Raw genomic sequence first — 18795 nt, forward strand, 5'->3', positions numbered from 1 at the left:
AAGAAGAAGAAGAAAATAAACCTTGTTATATTGTCAGCAAGTGGAAACTGACGCAAAGAAATGCCAAGAATCTACTTTGATAACAAAATCTAAGCAACTCTGACAGAACAGCAGCATTACATGTCTCCTGTATAACCACGAGCAAAGAGTATCATGATATGTATCGTCCTGAAACAACCTCAGCACCATATTTTTTCAAGCCTTACTTATTGCAATAACATTTCTTCTCGTTAGTTAATTTGGTATATAACTAATTTTTATTGCTCTTTCCTTCTACCGCTCTGAAATTTCTATTTTTACTGACTGAAAACAAAATTACCTTAGTTGTGTAATGGAAAACAGCATCTTTGACTTTCTCCCTACTTATTTGGAGCCTGTTTAATTTTACTTTTATTTAGATAGCTTATTCTATCATACTGTGTATGGCAACAATTCTGTCCCAAACTTTGCCCTTTATTTGAAAGGGTCAACAGAAGAAAGTGCTAACCCAGAAGATCATGTTTTGAGTTACGTGGCTAAATGCAAAGAAATAACAAACACAATAAGATCTATGCAATAGACAGGATGATCAATTGGTCCTTACTAAATTAAGCATTAACATTTTCTTCCACTTCATATGGAATGTTACTCTGTATGTACTGTACTGCATACAGATTAGACTCCAAACTATCTGGCCTCCTTAATATCATAATATTTCTCTGTGAAAATTCATTTATTGTGCGTACCGTGCTTTACCAAAGCTTTAGCAACATGGCACTGGCTACAATGCTGTGTGGCCTTTAAAAATGTTTTTTGCATCTTTTGTCATCCTGGCAGTCACATTTATAAGGTCCATACCGAACTGTTAATATTGAAATTCTGAGAAACATTCTTCAACAAATGATACTCAGGTGCCCTCTTCCAGCATTCACAAACAACAATGAACACATGTAGACAGCAGCTCTGTTGGCAGCCCTGTGTTCTTTCTTCAGTTGCAATGCCAGACATCCAAAGTGGGTACGTTGTTCAATTGTTGTCTTGTGTGATCCTTTGTGCTTTAATTAAATAGTCCAAAATGAATGATAAAAGAAAGAAAAAAATACCTGTTCTGACTATGGATCCAGAAACTATGTGCATCTGGATACAGTGGTAGCAGTCAAAGTACTGTGCTTGATTAATGGGGTAGGAAAAGTACTGTAGGAGACTGGAAGAAAAATCAAGCAGAAATTGAAAAGTGGAGTGCCACCCAAGCTAGTGGAAATGGAATGAAAGGAAGGAAGACGGCACTGAAAGGTAAGCATAAACACGTCGTTGAAGCTTTATATGTATATAATCATGAACATTTTAAGAGAAAAAGGTTTGCCCATTACTAGGCTGATACTGCAGGAAAAGTATTGCAATTTCAGTGGCAAATGGATAGAGAAAATTAATAATTTACTGGAGTGATTTATGGTGGAAAAAACTATTTGGTATTTGCCAGATTATCAATAGTGGAGAGGCTTCATTTGTTGACAAACAGTCTGTGCTATTGTTTGAACACTACCTTTCAAAGTTAATTGATGAGAACAGAATTTTTGGTGGACAGTTACACAACTGCAATGAGAGTGGTTTAAATTACAACATGCTCCCTATGAAAATGTGTGCTTAAAAAAAGGGCGGGAGGGGGAGCTGCTGCACACAGGTACAAGAAAAGCAAGGAATGAGTTACCATATTGCCTTGCAACAATGCAACTGGCAATCACAAGTTTAGGCCTCCAAAAGAAAACACAGAAATTCAGAAATCTTTAATGTGTGGTTCCAAAATGAATTCGTATCAGCTGTAGAGAAATATTTGAAAGACAATTTACTGAGGAAAGCTCAGCCACTTCTTGACAATGTGTCTTCACATCCCGCCAGTGACAACCTCACAGATAAAATCATTATTTTTACCATCAAACTGACTGCTCTGTCAGCTGATAGACCAGGGCATCCTTGAAAAGCTAAAGAAGAAGTATCACTGCCATCTTCTCAGTGTGTTGATATCGCCAATTCATAATAATGGAGACTGTCTAACCATTCCGAAGCATCTGAAGAGATTCTGAACATATAATTTTGAAGGGTTCTGAAAATTCTTATATACCATGAAGGTGGGCATTTTGACTTTGAAGCTGTGTGTGAAACTGATGTCATAGATGGAAAGGATAATACTGTTTCATTGCTCAAAAATGTACTGGGACATGAGGATGTCAATGCACTGTACATCACAGAATGGATGGCAAATGATGAAGTTGATGAACTAACTGACAACAATACTGTGGAAATGGTTTGGCAGGGGGAAGTAACACAAGAGGGAGTGGCAAACTTAGATAGCAGGAGAAATCTCATCCCCCCTATGGAATGGTTCAAGATGACTGAGGCAGCACTATAGTACGTTAGTGAGCAGGAGGAAGTAATGTAAGCTGATGCCATTTATTTGCATAAGTGGGGGAATATTGCAGCATGGTAGGGGGCTAAGGGAGGGAAACAGTTATCTATCAGAGACTTTTTAAAAACCTCATAGCTGTATGTTTCATCTTATTTGTTGAGTCTGGCTTTTCACATGTGTAATCACACATTCATACTTTACACTGCACATCATTTTATATTTCCTGTAATAATTTTATGAAGAATGTAGTATTTACTTAAACACTTATAACTACGATGTATTGTTTAAGAAGTCAGAAAATATTAACAAAACTGCATTAGGTATAAAAAAAAAGGATGTTTTAAATGGTAGAGCAGAGGCCAGAAGAGAATTTATAGAACTCCTGTCTATCTGGCTCTTGCTATCCAATTTCAACTTCCACAACATTAGTCTGGAGTCCACACTTTTACCATACACCTAAATTCTTCAGTGTGCCTTCAAAACTCTAATCATAGCTGAATAACACATTTAAATAAGACCCGTGACGGCTGTAAATATGCAGTACTTTTAAGCTGTAGTTGAAGACTTCATTCTTGATCAATATTGCTAAGGAATATAAAAGCCAGTTTAATATTCCTCATTTTCCCTTTCACCACTGCAGAGTAAGTCTAGAACAAGCAGTTCACCAAACCTGCCTGCATTAGTTATCCAAACACGCACACAAACTTTTCCAGAGTATTAGATCAACTGGATGTTGAACTTTTAACACTACGATCACACTGAAATAAACAATCAATATCACTATTATGAAAAGTGCTATAAGCGCTGAGTTTCTTGTAAAAAGATGCAGAACAATATCTCCTGAGCCAAGAGCCGTAATTCTTCCAATTAGATCAGCACCTATTCAAGTTCCACTACAACAAAGAAGTCCCTGTGGAAGCCCTTGATTAGCAAAGGTTGTCCTTGTCAAAATCCCTTTGCGGTGGTTTAGCTGAGAGGTCAATGGAAATATTAGAGGGTGCGCATCTATCTGGTTCCTCCATGGTGGGTGATCTCCTCGACAGTCAAATCACCATCAGCAAAGATTTAACTGCCACTTTCTTTGATTTCAAACAATGTTCGGGTCACATTTTCGTAACTTATGGGAGGAGTTGCTTGCAAAGGTAAAGAGGACAGCTTCGTGGGCTTCTGATGGTGTGCACTGATATGTGACTGAGGTTCCAAGACTTTTGCTGATGGCTTCCAAATGATTTTGGGTTCAAGTATAGCTTTACCCCCCACTGGTACATTGACTAGTGTACATACTCGTGCTTTAATCTGCGGCCTGGGGTTGTGTGGAGACATCACAATTAGTGACTGGCTTCTTAAGGGCCAACACAAAAGAAGTAGCGAACACTGGAAATTGCCAAAGCTTTTTTACTTTCATCACAGGGTATGCGTCTTGTGACTTTCAACACCTTATAGTTTTCTGTCCCATTACAAAACATAGTGGTACGACCAAATCTGACACCTGAAGCTCACATTCTGTGGGGAACAAACAGTCTAACCTTATGATGGATACGGGCTGCAAGAATAGGTTCAGGTAATTCTGGAGTATTGAACATTATAACTAATGTTGTAATTTTTTCAAATGTGCCACGGATTCTCCTCTCACATTTCTACACTTCCATGACACCCACACTTTTCCATTCTTCAGGCAAATCCTCAGGTTTCACCCCCATTATATCGGGGCAGGTAAACATGCCTCTACAGAAGTTAAGGGTATTCTGCAACTCAGCCACAACAGGGTAGTCATCTAAGGTCTAGCATTCCAGAAGCTTAGATCCACAATTTGATGAGGGAGGTTCAACTAGAAATGTTGCACTATGAAATCATTTAAATCTTTTTAAGGACCAAGCAATAAGCTCTAATGCCTTGTGAATATAAGAAGGTAAAACCTTCCCAAAGTTACCATCTGCCCTCTTAATTATGAAGGCAGTACTATAATTCTGAGACTACTTCTCAGGCAGACTGGCCAACCGAGCTCGCTCTGTTGGGTGGTTATAGGTACTACCTGACAGTACACCCATCCCATCAGGAGTAGACATGAATTTAAGTAATTCCATAGGGATCCCACAAGCCATTATGGAAACAAATGTCAACCCAGACAAAGCTCTGTGCACCTGAGCAAGCCTTATACAACAGGAGGGCAGCTGGTGCCCCAGAGGTTGCCTGCTAGAGACCGTTTCACTTCTAACAACCATTCCCCTCATCAGCACATAGCACATCTCAAAGGTTGAGGAAGCTGCCCCCCCCCCCCCCCTCCCCTTTTTTTAAGGAGTGTACCTTCTTCGCAGTACAGGTTGTGAAATAAAAGGCCCCATCCCCAAAACACAGATAATTCCACTGCCACACCCAACAATGGTTCTTGAAGAATGCCCAGAGTTTACTGTAAAAGAGGTCTTGTGGCACTGGCCAGCCCCAGCAGAGAAACCCAGGTCGCAATATCTGTACGCAACCACTGCTGGCGGAGCTTCCTGCAGATGGGAGGGGGGATTGGGGGCCGGGGGGGAGGGGGGGGGGGGGGGAACCACAGATCCTCCTCCTCCTCTGGATACTCTTTGTCAGACCCCTCCGCTGAGGTCTATCAGGCCTGGTTGACCATGCCAGCAGCTATACTATCACGACCATAGCCCTCAGCATCACTGAGGTAATGCAAACCCTCCTGCCCTCCATTAAAGGTGTCAGTCAAGCTGGGTTGTGTAACATGAAGGGCATCAGTCTGGCACGGTCGCAGGGCCCCACTGTACTCTGGCAAGCCCGCTAGGCTCTGCTCCCACCAGCCTGGCACAGCTCGCACACTTCAGTGCAGGCTGAACTAGCGAAGCAAGTGGATAAGCTACAGTGCCACTCAACATGTCATCCCTAAAATTTACACTGGCTAGCAGTGTCACTGACTCTGAAAACAATGAGAAGGAATACAAATCGTTAATCATTGGAAATCAAGTGTTTTCTGAGGTTTTCTTATAATAAACTGTTGTCATATACTTTTCTGCGGTCCTGTATCAGAAAGAATTTGTTGTGATCCAAAGAGTAAATCATTTTCTCTCTTAAGTCTAGCATTTGCACCTTGCACAATGTGTGATTATCTGGCACATATGGTTGTTAACAATATGTAACTGTTTGAAAAATAAAGTAATAATTGTTGTTAACATTTTTGCTTGGCAAGCGACCATTTTGGGTGGCACACAAGACAAGGAGAATACCTTGGGTTTCCGATATGAAACTACTACATGGTCGAGGATGGCAGTAAAGTCCTTCAATGATCAGCCAGGAAGTTGTGAAAATGGTTTGCTTTGAGGTACAGTACATCCACAGAGGTTTTACCTGTCTCGGATGAAGAATCTAGCTGACAAACAATATGACAACTATCATTACAATTTTATGAAGTGCCACTGAACAAGGGGAACCGATGTCCACTGCATTCTTTTAATTTTTACAATTTAAGCACGTGTGGTTTAATGTGGATGTAATCTGGCAAGAGCTACTGCAACCACCAACTGGTAATGAGCAAACTCTGAAAATGCTTCTATCTCAGAATAACAGAAAGCTACTGCATCTATCTTAATAAGTCAACATGTGAACATCTCTAATCTGGAAAGGGAGAAGGACTCTGAGGAAACACACAAAAGAAAAGATTTTTGAATGAAATGTTTGTCCTTTGTTAAATTTGGGCTTCTGAGAATGAAACACTTGAAAATATTTGCGTGTGTTTTGAATATAAGATGATACTATCTAACAACAGGCCAGAACGACAACAATGACCCAAATAACTTGCCTTACTACTGGAAATTGTGGCATAACTACTTCCAAACTTTTGTATGCTGGCATGTAAAATTTATGCCATTCCTGCTGCTCGTTTATTTTGAGAAATTAGTTAAGTAGCCCACACCAAGTGTAAATGATGACGAAAACATACTATACCTCTTAGTGACAAACAATCCTGAGCAAATGGAGAGCATCTTGATGGATATAGGAATTGGTAACCAAAAGATGATTGTAGCGAGACTGATATATACCATCCAAATTCACAGAAACATGGAAAACATATATTTAAAACAGCAGACAAAAATTGTCTTGGAGCATCCTAAGACAAAGTCTCCATTCCTTCCATATTAATTATGCAAGTGTCAACTAGTTAATTCAAAGAAGTACTGGTGGTAAATACACATACGCATACGCATCAAATCCCCATGGTACACAAAATATTCACATAAAAAAAATTTTTTTTTGCATCACCCCGGTTCCCAGAACTCCTGAAGATAGACGATGACAGTGGATATTGTATCACAGGCACAGTCCCTTTGACTGGTCAGAGATGTCACTAAACCCGCCTAAAGATGTAAACAACCATGCATAAGCAGCACCTATTAGACGAACGGGGTCCAACGGCCGATCAGTTCCAGTCATTCCATCAGGATGGAGGTACACAGCTCGTGTTGTCTATATTTCAACCATGCCTAGATGTTCAATACCACAGTTCGATAGCGTCCGCATTGTTACTTTGTGGCAGGAAGACCTCTCAACAAGAGAAGTGTCCATGCGCCTCTGAGTGAACCAAAGTGATGATGTTCGAATATGCCTCGCTCAGGCTGCCAAAGGGCTACTACTGCAGTGGATGACCGCTACCTAACGATTATGGCTCAGAGAAACCCTGACAACACCACCGCAATGTTGAATAATGCTTTTTGTGTAGCCACAGGACGTCGTGTTACAACTGAAAATGTGTGCAATAAGCTGCAAGATGCGCAACTTCACTCCCGATGTCCATGGCGAGGTCCATCTCTGCAACCACGACACCATGCAGCGCGGTACAGATGGGCCCACCAACATGCCGAATGGACCGCTCAGGATTGGCATCACATTCTCTTCACTGATGAGTGTCACATATGCCTTCAACCAGGCGATCGTCGGAGACGTGTTTGGAGGCAACCTGGTCAGGCTGAATGCTGTAGACACACTGTCCAGCGAGTGCAGCAAGGTGGAGGTTCCCTGCCGTTTTTGGGTGGCATTATGTGGGGCCGATGTACGCCACTAGTTATCATGTAAAGTGCCATAACGGCTATACGAAACATGAATGCCACCCTCTGACTGATAGTGCAACAATATTGGCAGCATTTTGGCGAGGCTTTTGTCTTCATGGATGACAGTTCGTGTCCCCATCATGCACATCGTATGAATGACTTCCTTCAGGATAATAACATCGCTCGATTAGAGGGGCTAGCATGTTCTCCAGACATGAACCCTATCGAATATGTCTGGGATAGATTGAAAAGAGCTGCTTACGGACGATGTGACCCACCAACCACTCAGAAGGATCTATGCGCCGAATTGCCATTGATGAGTGGGACAATCTGGACCAACAGTGCCTTGCTGAACTTGTGAATAGTGTGCCACGATGAATACGGGCATGCATCAATGCAAGAGGACATGCTACTGGGAATTAGAGGTACCGGTGTGTACAGCAATCTGGACCACCACCTCCGAAGGTCTCACTGTATGGTGGTACAACATGCAATGTGTGGTTTTCATGAGCAATAAAAAGGGCGGAAATGATGTTTATGTTGACCTCTTTTCCAATTTTCTGTACAGGTTCCGAAACTCTCTGAACCAAGTTGATGCAAAACTTTTTGAGGTGTGTACATCAGAACACTGTTGCAGAAGCAGCAAAAAAGCATGTTAGATTTGGGAGAATGTAAAATCTGGAAGATAGGCAACAGTTTCTGGATGCTCTAAACTTTGTGCGGACTTCAGTGGGAGATGTTTTTAATAGGTTCCACAACAAAACTGTCTTGAAATCTGGCAGAAAATCCAGAAAGATTCTGGTTGTACGCAAAGTGTAGCAGTGGCAAGGCACAATCAATGCCTTCACTGTGTGATAGTAGAAGTGCTGTAACTGACAAAAGTGCAAGTAAAGCAGGGTTACTAAACACAGTTTTCCAAAATGCGATCACGAAAGATGATGCACAAGTACCTCAAAATTTCAACAACAACAGCTGCCAACATGAGTAATTTAGAAGTAGATACCCTTTATGTAATGAAGCAACTTCAGTCACTCAATAAACACAAGTCTCTTGCAACAGATTATGAAGCAGTTAGGTTACATTCAGAGTCTACAGATGAAATACCTGCATTTTTAGCACTCATACACAACCCGCCACTCGATGAAAAAGCCACATTTAAGGACTGGAATGTTACAGGGATGCTACCAATACACAAGAAATGAAATAGAAGTAATCCATTGAATTACAGACCCCTCTCATTGACGCTGATTTGTAGCAGGATTTTGGAACACATGCTCTGTTCCAACTTAATGAAACATCTTTCAGAAAATGCAATGTTGACACACAACCAGCATGTCTCTTCACTCATGCGAAGTAATGATGCTATGGACAAGAGATCTCAAGGTGATTCCACATTCCTAGATTTCCAGAAGGCATTTCTTCACAAGTGGCTTCAATCAAACTTCGTATCTCAATCATCATCTCAGTAATACATTTGGATTTGCGTTTTCCTGTCACAATAGTCACATTACACAGTAACTGATAGGCTGTAGATTCACTGAACACTAAGGGATTACAGCCACAAATGCCATAAATTGTAATCATTGCAAAAAAATATCGTGGGGAAAGTGAACCAAAGACTTATTGGCAGAACACTGATAAGGTGTAAGAAAATTACTAGAGAGACCACCTACACTATGCTTGACCATCCTCTTCTGGAGTAATACTGTGCAGTATGGGATCCTTAACCAATTTGATAAGACAGAGGGGATCAAAATGGGGCAGCTCATTTTGTGTGGTCATGAAGTAAGGAAGAAACTATCACGGATATGATAAGCGAGGTGAAGTGGCAATCATTAAAACAAAGTCTTTTCTTGTTGTGACTTAATCTTTTCACAAAATTCCAATCCTTCCCTTTTTCTTCAGAATGGCAAAATGTTTTGTTGACTCCCAACCACACAAGGAGAAATGACCACAGCAGTAAGAGATGTCAGAGGTCTCAGAGAAAGATTTAGGTGTTCTGTTTTCCCATGTGCTGGTCAAGAGTAGAGAAGGTTAAGAAATAGTGTTGTTCTATGAACCTTCTGTGAAACACTTTAAGTGGTAACTGCAGAGTAATAGTGTAGGTGCAGATTTAACACCTTGGCAGAATGTAATTTCAGCCACACAGTACTTATCACATCAGGCAAAAGCAGTAAAATAAGTTCTCAAAATGTGAAAGGCATTCTATTTTTCTACAATTACTTGTTGAGACTATCACCAAAATTTATACTGTAAAATTGCAATGCCCTTTCATGTAAACACAGGATGAATATTTTTTTATTTTAACATTTATTTTTATTTTCAAGTTTTATGTGATGCAGAAAGTTTACAAGAAAAAAACGCTGTCTGCTTATTGAGTTGTTGCCTAGATGAAGTTTTTATGGCAGCTAAAATTATAGTGGGCATATTTTTTAATTATATTTATTTAAATCTCTTGCGTGGAAATATAGAAGTACATGTGAATGCTTATGCTGTGGTGAAACACCTCTAAGCTTTAGCTCATGCTACACACTTTGGTAGATTAACTGAAACTTTATGAGCCTTCAACATATGGATGAGATGCAGCTAATAGAGTGAGTGTTGTACCCTTGGCCTGACCGGGGCTCTTTATTTGCTGAGTGGACAGTCCACTCTGTTGTGACAGGCCAGCCCTCCATAACAGGATAGCAGTCTGCAGTCATCACTCTGGTCACTATCCATCTCCTTATGCAGATAACAGCATTGGGATTTTAAGCCTCACAACTGCTGAGCAGTGTGAAAGGTGCCCTTTGACTATCCATCTGGAGACAATCACACTCCAACTGAATGTTGAAAATCTTACATTGGACAAACACAGTGCTCTGTTTGCCTATGTTGTACAGAACATATTGACAATGTAAGGCTAAGACAGAAAAATAAATCTGCAGTGGCCGAGCATAGCTTAATGAAAAAGTACGTGCTTGATTTTGAAGAGACAACTGTCATCTCCTCAGCTAAAAGTTTCTGGGCCAGCATTCTGAAGAAATCAACTGAGATAAAAGTGATGATGAACCTCACTAATCGAGATGAAGGCTTTGCCATCAGTACAGCTCAGCAAGATGATGGAACGGGCTGCAGTCGGCATTATTTAGGGTAATGCTGGATGGTAGACATCACATGCCAACTACATAATCTATTGGGTCATTATTAAAATTCTGTGAAGTCGTGTTTGCAAATTTTAAATGCTTGTCATTGGTACCTATTCAAGGAGACAGTCTGTGACAGGTCAATACCTCTCCAGAAGATGGAAAGGGAGAGTAGCCTTTCCAGAAAGTTGCACTCGTACTATGAACTTATTTGGCAAGAAATCCATGATGATTTTTTTGCTTAACAATTTTATTACTCTCTAAAGATGTGAGAATTTGTGTGTTGATGTACTTTTACTCTCTATCATCCATTTACAAACATCTTAAACAACAACGTGGCAAAGTGAACAGCCCTTAACAGTTTGTCCCACATCACAAAAGCAAATACTAGGATCTGAGCACTATCCACCAAAAATTTAAACAAATTAAAGAAATTTTCAATGCAGAGCTTTTGGATACTTAGCAATGAAACTACATCATTTGCAAAATATAGAGTGAGTCCACTTTTCCTGAACGAAGTTTCCATGGCCAGCCGTAAGAACTTTTATTTTAACTCATATTGCAATGACTGTCCTCTATCATAAATGTCATTTAAGTACAGAGGCACATTTGGAAATCAAGATAAGCAGTTCATTCAACATTCTGATCATGTGTATGATATGGTTGACTGGCAGGGGTGGTTAACTCTTTCTCTATTAAAATACCATTTATGGGTCAATCCATACAAAGTGGTCCAAGAAAAAAAATAATTGGTTGCTTAACCATCTCAGAAAAATTTGCTGGGTAAATTCATCAATGTTTAGCGGTCACAAAAATATTTAAAAAAATTTATTGTTTATTATTTTGAAATGGCAGCCATATCTGTTCCAGGCCACATGCGTTTTTTCGTATTTGCGAGCATCTACATTTTTTACAATTACTCAGTAGTGGATTGTCCTAATCCTTTCAGACAAAATGTCTTTAGTTCAACACACTCTGGGCTACAAATTAACATCATTATCACTTAGCTGAATGTATTCTTTAATATATTTTTAATAGTTCAAAGTTATCAGCCACAAAATAAAAATCTCAATTTTTGAACAGTAGTTTTCCAAAGAAAGATTAATTTCTCAGCTTTAATATTTTTTCTGCTATTACACTGTATAGTATAGTTACTTTTTATACAGTATCAATGGTGAGCAGCTTACACTTAAAAAAAATACACTATTTTTAAAAATGGATTTTTTTTTAATTTTTCCATTTTGTGGCCAGCAATTATCTTTGTTAGGGGACCAGATAAAACTCTGAAAATTTCACAATTAATAGACCTTTATGATATCAAACTTATGCATAAATTTCAACTTTGTGATTCAATTGGAAGTTATGGGAAAAAAATTACAAACGCGAGTCAAAAATACATTTTTAACATATGCAATATCTAGGCTTATGGAATAAAATATGTCAGTAACAGTATATAATTTTATATCTATGATTACTTACTTTTTTTTATTGAAAATAAGGCTACTAATTACATTATATTGATCTCTTTTTATTTGTTTATAGTAAATCGCTCATTGGACATTTGAGAAATTTGTTCACTCAGTTTGGGTGTTAGATTATAAGTTTGCCCAGTCACAGTTGTAAATTCCATGGGAGACAGCTTCCTTAGTACATTTTTAAGTGACATCCAAACTTGATCCTTCTCTATTTTTTTAAAAGATGTCCTTGGTCCTGGAGGGTGATAAAATACAACATGAACATCTTGGTTTTGACAGTCAGTATTATGAACTTCGCCAATCCACCACCGATCATTGTAAACCCAAGCCACTATGTCTTCATTTTGAAGAACCAGTTGTACAAGTATTCCACACTGATGAAGTTCACTATCAGGTGAAGTTGATGCGATCTTACACTTCAGTAAGTTGTGTGAATGCGGTACAAAACAATGAAAAGATCGAGTGCCTTTAATCTTCTGACAAGTGTTGTATCTTTCCTTCAAGACACTGTTGCAGACTTGCTTTTGCGACAGCTTGTTTTGATGTACCCCCACAAAAGCATTCTTCCCCTGTCACGAAGTGAAAAAGTGCCATTCTACATCAAACCCAAAAACTTCTTTATGAAATATGTTAATAATTTTTTTTGTTTTTATATATACTTACTGCCCCATACGAAAAGTAAATCAGATTTTTTATGGAAGGGTGGTGCTGTTAAATGTAGTTTGTTAATTTTAGTTGAAAAATGTGCACTGCTGTAGTGTTGTGTTCAAGGTAGTCACTTATGACACAAAAGCTGTGGCTCATTAGTTTATCTTCATCTTCGTAATAGAATACAAATGAATGAACTGTGGCCTGTTTGTTTACCCAGTGGTGCCATTGTGGTTCATCTTTAACAACAAAGGAATAATTTTCCAAAAAGTCAGCAAGAACTAAGCATTCATCAGCTGCCAAGGTTTGCTTTTTGTCTTTCAAAAATTTACTTTGAGCTTTTGCAATAAAATGATGCATTTTAAGATTTTCAAGGTTAGCCACCAACACTTGCATTCCATAACTTCCAAAAGGTCTTTATAATCAACTGTAAGATTGGCCCCATCTATCATCAACTTTACGTTCTGATGATACAAACAAACAAAATATTTTGGGTGCCAGATGCCCCTACAACAATACACCATCTTGGTCTCAACTCACAAAACTTTGATCTTCCAATTTTAATGTCAGGATTTTCTTTTTGAAATTCAGTGAATAGTTCATTTAAATTACACAATATTAACCCTTGTTGTCTTTGAATCTTAGAAACATTTTTTTTTTCACAGAAACACAGTCTTTTTTGCCAGAGATCAAATGGCTGTTATTGTCATCATCATAATACTTAATAACTTTATTGACTGTGTTTTCATCTACCAAATTAGATGCACTTTTCTTTTGTAATGTTGGTACAATTATCTGTTCTTTTGCGAATTGCCTTGTTAACTTAACAAGACATTCTGGCACATTAAATTCATCACTAACTTCTGCTCGACTCCAAGAATTTGGCAGTAAACTGATAAATTTATCCTCTTTGTTTGAAGTACTTCATTTAGTTTTTCTATCAAATCATCATACTCGGTTGGTGAAGTTTTAGAACTTCCATTTGTTTTAGCACAAATTGTATTTTGAAATGAAACTTTCAAATTACTTTTGACTGTAGCTGCCAATTTCTCAATTTTTGTATTCAAGGCACTTAGTATTTTATCTTGACTTAGTTTTCTAATTTTACTAGCACGCGATATACCCAGGATTTCACAAGCTGTATCTACTTTTTTAATGGTTACTGATAAGTCACAAAATTCTGTATCTGAGGTTTCACTATCCTTTCTGTTGTGAATTACAAGTATCTTGGACTAACATGTTGGACACAATGATTTTCCTGGTATGAGATTGACAAAACGGCTTTTATTTTTAGAATAATAATCAAATGTTATTTCTCGCAGACCTTTTGTGATACGTTTCTGAAGTTTCTCAAAAGGGTCCATGCAAGACCAACCAAAAAGGTGATGAAATTTTTTTTAAGTATTTCATTTCATGGTACTTGCATGATGATTTTGACCTCTGTGCGGACTCTTAAGTAAAACAACACTTTTCCTTCTTCACTGTAATTGTCGATTAAAGTAATATCTTTAGAATACACTCCATACACACTTTTATGACATGCTTCATTAATAATAACACCAATGGAACACTGAGACACCATTTTTCAAGTGACACTTCAAGAACTTCTAACTAAATAAGTGTGAGTAGACAATTGTTGGTGTAAGGGGGAAGACAACAATCAGACTTTTATATGCTTGCAGATGCAATTGTTAGCCTGCTGAAAGAATTACCACAGCATTGTTTCAACAAATAATCATTAGCTAGTGTAATGTGGTGTGTTACATTATGCAATTGGTATACTTTATTTGATTAGCCTACCAGATATCACATATGTTAAAAAATGTATTTTTGACTCTTGTTTATAATTTTTTTTCCCATAACTTCCAATTGAATCACAAAGTTGAAATTTATACTTAAGTTTGATATCATAAAGGTCTATTAATTGTGAAATTTTCAGAGTTTTATCTGGTCCCCTAACAAAGATAATTGCTGGCCACAAAATGGAAAAATTAAAAAAAATCCATTTTTAAAAATAGTGTATTTTTTTAAGTGTAAGCTGCTCACCATTGATACTTTATAAAAAGTAGCTATACTATACAGTGTAATAGCAGAAAAACTATTAAAGCTGAGAAATTAATCTTTCTTTGGAAAACTACTGTTCAAAAATTGAGTTTTCTTAATTTGTGGCTGATCACTGACCTATTAAAAATATATTAAAGAATACATTCAGCTAAGTGATAATGATGTTAATTTGTAGCCCAGAGTGTGCTGAACTAAATGCATTTTATCTAAATGGCTTAGGACAATCAACTACTGAATAACTGTGAAAAATGAAGATGCTTGCAAATACAAAAAACACAAGTGACCTGGAACAAATATGGCCACCATTTCAAAATAATAAATAATTTTTTTTTTAAATATTTTTGTGAATACTAAACATTGGGAACTTCACCAAGCAAATATAAAATTTTTCTGAGATTGTCAAGCAACCAGTGCTGGACCACTTGGTATGGATTGACCCTTTTGCGATAACAGGAAACTACAATGAATAGGCAAACTGTAACAATGTAGAATGACTACACTAAACAATAAAACTATCAAATCTGTGAATTCAAACAGAAATCATGTGTTCATGACACTGAATACAAAAATTTTGTAAGGTTGAGTTTTAAGGGAAGTCGGTTTTTACCATCAAGTGCTATGTAGTTTAAGGAATGCTTTGCAGCTTCTACTTCCTTTTCATCCTCTTGTGTCCAGTCTCTAAGAGCGAACAATTCTTTCTGCCTGAAATCAGCATTGTCATCAAACCTCATTTTTGCATCCAGGCAATAAACTGAAACAAAGAGGTGTTTCAAGGTGTATCAGTGTCCTGTAGACAATGGTGGAGCAAATAACATTAAGCAACATGAATACCTGAATATACCACAGAAACACTTTCTTCCAGGTTGTGATGCATTACACAATTTCAATTAGTTTTAAGTAAGAACAACAAAGATAAAATAGAAATCAAAGAGCATGAAAGGTCAACAGTGTCTAACCTTCTTTCTGACTTTAACACACAGTATTAATAGTGAGTTTAGTTTCTGCTAAAGCACATTACTTTCATTAAATAAGTGAGACTTATTTTATTGCAGAGACAAAGCAATTCTTTTTTAAAAAAATAATTTAGTTACTGCTGTCATGACATCAAATCAGTAACACAAATTTCAGCAGTAAAGATATGTAAATGGATTGTGACAAAATATGAAGTTCTTACTGATTAATAAAATGTGGCTAAATTAACCACAAAATAGTGAAATCAATGGTATAGGGAGTCCAGTGTGTAGCCTGGTGGTTAAGTGGGGAAGACGCTTACAACAAATTGTGAAGATTCAATGAATGCTTGTTTACATTTATCATTACTAAGCAAAGTATTTGCACACAGCATAAAATGAGTTAGTCTGATAAGCACAACAGTTGTGGAAATAAAAGTTTACTATATGTAACATGAACTAACAATCATTACAAATTGATTTTCATCTTGTGAGAGCAATTTTGTGCAACAGATCCAACAAGGAAGGAAATCCAGAGCATGTGAAATGAAACTGCTCCTTAGTTCATGGTAAGAGCAAACTCTACAATCTTAGGAAAAGGATAGATTACTACTCATTCTAAAGATGACATGTTTAGTTGTGGACAGGCAAAATTAAAACACTGTTACATATATACAGCTTTTGGCTAAAGACCTTTTCAGAAAAGGAAACACAGACACATTCACACACACAACCACCATCTCCAGCAGCTACGACTAGAATGCAACTGTCACATCGAACGAAAGCAGCAATCTAGAGTGGGGTAGGGATAGCAGGTTACAGGTGGGGGGAGAGAGGAGCACTTACTGGCAGAGTGTGCAGGGACTAGTGGGGCAGGATAGTTTTATTTTATTTTATTTTTTTTTTTTGGGGGGGGGGGGGGGAGGGGTAGGGAGAGGGGAATGGGAAGTGGAAAAGGAAAAGGAAAGGACAAGGGAAGGTGAAAGACAGGTGGGTGCATTGGCAGAGGGCGGCACATAATGAGGGTGAGGGGATGTGAATATGGAGGAGGTGATACGACAGAGGGGTGGTTACTGTTAGGTCGATGGTATGCTGCCATAGGCTGAGGCAGAGACAATTTCACGAGTGGAGAATGTGTTATAAGGATAGCTCCCATCTCTGCAGTTCAGACAAGATGGTGGTGGAGGATCCAGATGGCCTGGGCTGGGGAACAGTGACTGAAATCATGCAGGTTGTGTTCTACTGTAATTCATGCCACATGATGGTCTACATCGGTGACAGTTGTGGTCACCATTAATCATGGTTGACAGCTGGTTGGTAGTCGTATCAGTATAAAATGCTATGCAGTGGTTGCAGCAAAGCTGGTATATGACAAGGCTGCTTTCACAGGGAGCCTGGCCTGTGATGACTGGAATAAGAAGTGCTGGGTGGATGGACTGGGCATGTCTTGCATCTGGGTCTTCCAGAAGGATATGATCCCTGGGGCACAGGGACAGATTAGGATGTTGCTGAGGTTGGGTGGGCGATGGAACACCACTTTAGGAGGTTTTGTTGCATCTGTTTGCAGACTATGTCTGGGGGATAGTGACCGTCCGTGAAGGCCTTGGTGAGGCCTTCAGCATACTGGGTAAGGGAGTTCTTGTCACTGTAGATACTCGTACGCCATCGCCAGGTAGCCAGGCTGAATGGGAAGAATGTTTTAGTATTGAAGAGATAGCAGCTGTCAAAATGCAGGTTCTGTTGGTGATTGGTGGGTTTAATGTGGAGAGACTGTAATGATAACAAGGGGACCTGATTGTAGATTAATGTTGCCCCCTCAGTAGATGCACCACTGATAAATTAGCTGAAAATGTTCATGATAGAATTGTACCTCTCAAAAAAAGAAGAAGAAGAAAAAGAAGAAGAAGAAGAAGAAGAAGAAGAAGAAGGGAGACAGAGACACAGAGAGACAGAGAGAGAGAGAGAGAGAGAGAGAGAAGTCCAGTAGTTCTTTTCAAATGTGCACACAAAATCACTTCACATATATATGTACAAACTCTGATTCACATCACTAAAGACCAGGCCTCATTACAGACCAAAAATGTTTACCCAGGTCTCCTTGTACTCACATTTGATGGATAAATTTAAATTACACTTTGTCAAAAGGATGTGAATAATGAATTAATTGGCATGCAAAGAAATTTTCCTATAGCAGACCAACAAACTGTTTACAAGGTATGTCAAATGATGATAGTTCATTAAGGTATAGTGGCATGTTTATGAATGTTACTTGTCAAGTCTCTCAATGACTGTAATAGTCACTGTTCATATTCTCAAATAATCCCGAGGATAGTTCAAACAACGCCACGAGTACACACTGTACAGAATACAGAAATTGCAGGGAAAGTTACATATTGACTACAACTTAACTCCAAGAAAAACTGGAAGCTTAATGACAGAATTGAGCGCATTTCGTGATTTTGGTTATTTGATTATTAATAGAAATTTCCCTAGGTCAAATTATACATTTTTAAGTAGTTGTAGTAATTATAGTCAGACTTTGTTTATCAAATTACCAATTTGAGCAATAGCGATTAAAATATACAGAACCAAGTTATGCTTACACTATGGGAATTCTGGACTTTTAGGTATGGCATCCATATTGATTATCAAAATTTGGTTAAAAAATTACACAACTCTTAATTATGGCAATTACATATTTGTTATTGGTGTCACTGGGTTCAGAAAATTTAGCCCATCAGTAGTATGTTAACGTATTCTGGAAATTTATGCAGTTTTATCACAATATGATATTAAAGTTTGGGCTGGTTGAAATCTTTAATTAATTATATCTCCTGAGTTAATTATGTCTGAGCCAAAATAAAAATGTCTTTGAAACGAGAAAAAATTGGCCTACAGTTTAGAGATAATCTACTTTTCTGAATCTATTTATTAGTCATGAGATTTTTATGACTATCTTATAGATCAAAAACTTTGAAATACAACTACTTTTGAAATACATCATTTCCAGGAAAAGTAATTAACACAAAACGTTCAGAATAGTGAATTGTATATGAATAAATAGATTTCAGAGGGTAAATTAATTTATGTTAGTTTGTAAATTCATGT

The 18795-nt window shown here is 38.0% G+C and overlaps 1 protein-coding gene across 1 annotated transcript in view; it reads right to left on the minus strand.

Moving 5' to 3' along the window:
* Positions 1-18795, minus strand: part of LOC126457670 (succinate--CoA ligase [ADP-forming] subunit beta, mitochondrial) — an 87809-nt gene that overhangs the window by 29400 nt on the left and 39614 nt on the right. Inside the window, exon 6 of the mRNA XM_050094171.1 lies at positions 15345-15488. Within this exon, the coding sequence (XP_049950128.1) occupies positions 15345-15488 (144 nt within the window). The remainder of the gene's footprint in view (positions 1-15344; positions 15489-18795) is intronic.

This window comes from Schistocerca serialis, chromosome 2 (genome assembly GCF_023864345.2).
Source record: "Schistocerca serialis cubense isolate TAMUIC-IGC-003099 chromosome 2, iqSchSeri2.2, whole genome shotgun sequence".
In the NCBI taxonomy this organism is placed as follows: domain Eukaryota; kingdom Metazoa; phylum Arthropoda; class Insecta; order Orthoptera; family Acrididae; genus Schistocerca; species Schistocerca serialis.